Genomic DNA, 1,140 nt, shown 5'->3' on the forward strand with positions numbered 1-1,140 from the left:
TCCAGGGTTTTTGATTTGGGAAGGATTTAACTGTTCTGGATGGGACGACATCTTCCACGCATTTCCTGATGAATCCGCAGACTGAATCTGTGTACTCATCAATATCATTAGCAGCCTCGTGAAACATTTCCCAGTCCGCATGATCAAAACAGTCCCACAGCGTAGACTCTTTTTGTATATGTACTTGTTTATTCCGAGTCATAATTCGATAAAATTATTTTAATGAAAATTTTAAATGGCGGTAATTTAGGTGCATTTTTAATATGACCATGAAAATTAAGGTCAGGCTTACAAACAAAAAATAAAATGTAGTAAATACATATAAAAATAAATGCTTACTTGTTTCTGTACTTAATAAAAAGAAGAAATGTACTGCCTGGTGATAAATCTAGGAGTTTGAATGTTTCTTTCCTTCAGATGAAGCTGAATCTGATGTTACTGATGGAATCTACCTGGGTAAGACATATATGCTATTCAGATAATTAGGTAGTATTTAAGTAGTCATTAAGTGGGTAGCACTGATAATAAAATCTATACTGAAGGATGGATTTATTAAGACAAGTTATTATTTAATAATAATTTCCTACAATCTAATGAAATCATATCTATAGAAAATATATATTATCAATAATAAATCATTTTACTGCTGTCTCTTAACTTTGGTAACATTCACCTTATAAGGAGAAGTGTGTGTGAGAAGTGTGTCAAGTTTATTAAGCGAAACTAAAAGTGCTCTTTAACCTCACCAGCTGGTTTCCGTCGAAGTTTCCGTGTCTGGAAGAGGACTTCCTACAGGAAGCGACGACAGTCGTGCACCACCTGCTCCCCCAACACCAATGCTTTGTCCACCCCCTATGAGGAAGTGGTTTTGTACCAGCGCCCTCCTCAAGAGAACCACCGCCTCATCATCCTCGTTGGTGAGATGAATAGCTGCATTAATAACACATGAATGCTTCAATTAGAAATCAATCACTGCCTCCCAGTTGACCCTGAAATTATGGAATGTCAGCAAAATGTTTCAAATAGACCTGCCACCTCATGTCAAAAGACCACTGCAGCACAAAATTGCTGAACAGAATACAGATGAACAAAATCTGAGATTATCAATTGATCTTGAGACCCTCTGTCATAGAAGCCTCT

At 36.8% G+C, this 1,140-nt stretch overlaps 1 protein-coding gene across 1 annotated transcript in view; it reads left to right on the forward strand.

The window, feature by feature from the left end:
- LOC102193892 (MAGUK p55 subfamily member 4-like) overlaps window positions 1–85 on the forward strand; it is a 9,023-nt gene extending 8,938 nt beyond the window's left edge. Inside the window, exon 6 of the mRNA XM_005745324.1 lies at window positions 6–85. Within this exon, the coding sequence (XP_005745381.1) occupies window positions 6–85 (80 nt within the window). The remainder of the gene's footprint in view (window positions 1–5) is intronic.
- Window positions 86–1,140: the final 1,055 nt, after the last annotated feature.

The sequence above is a fragment of the Pundamilia nyererei genome, unplaced genomic scaffold (assembly GCF_000239375.1).
Source record: "Pundamilia nyererei isolate P.nyererei 1_Seehausen unplaced genomic scaffold, PunNye1.0 scaffold00157, whole genome shotgun sequence".
Taxonomy (NCBI): Eukaryota; Metazoa; Chordata; class Actinopteri; order Cichliformes; family Cichlidae; genus Pundamilia; species Pundamilia nyererei.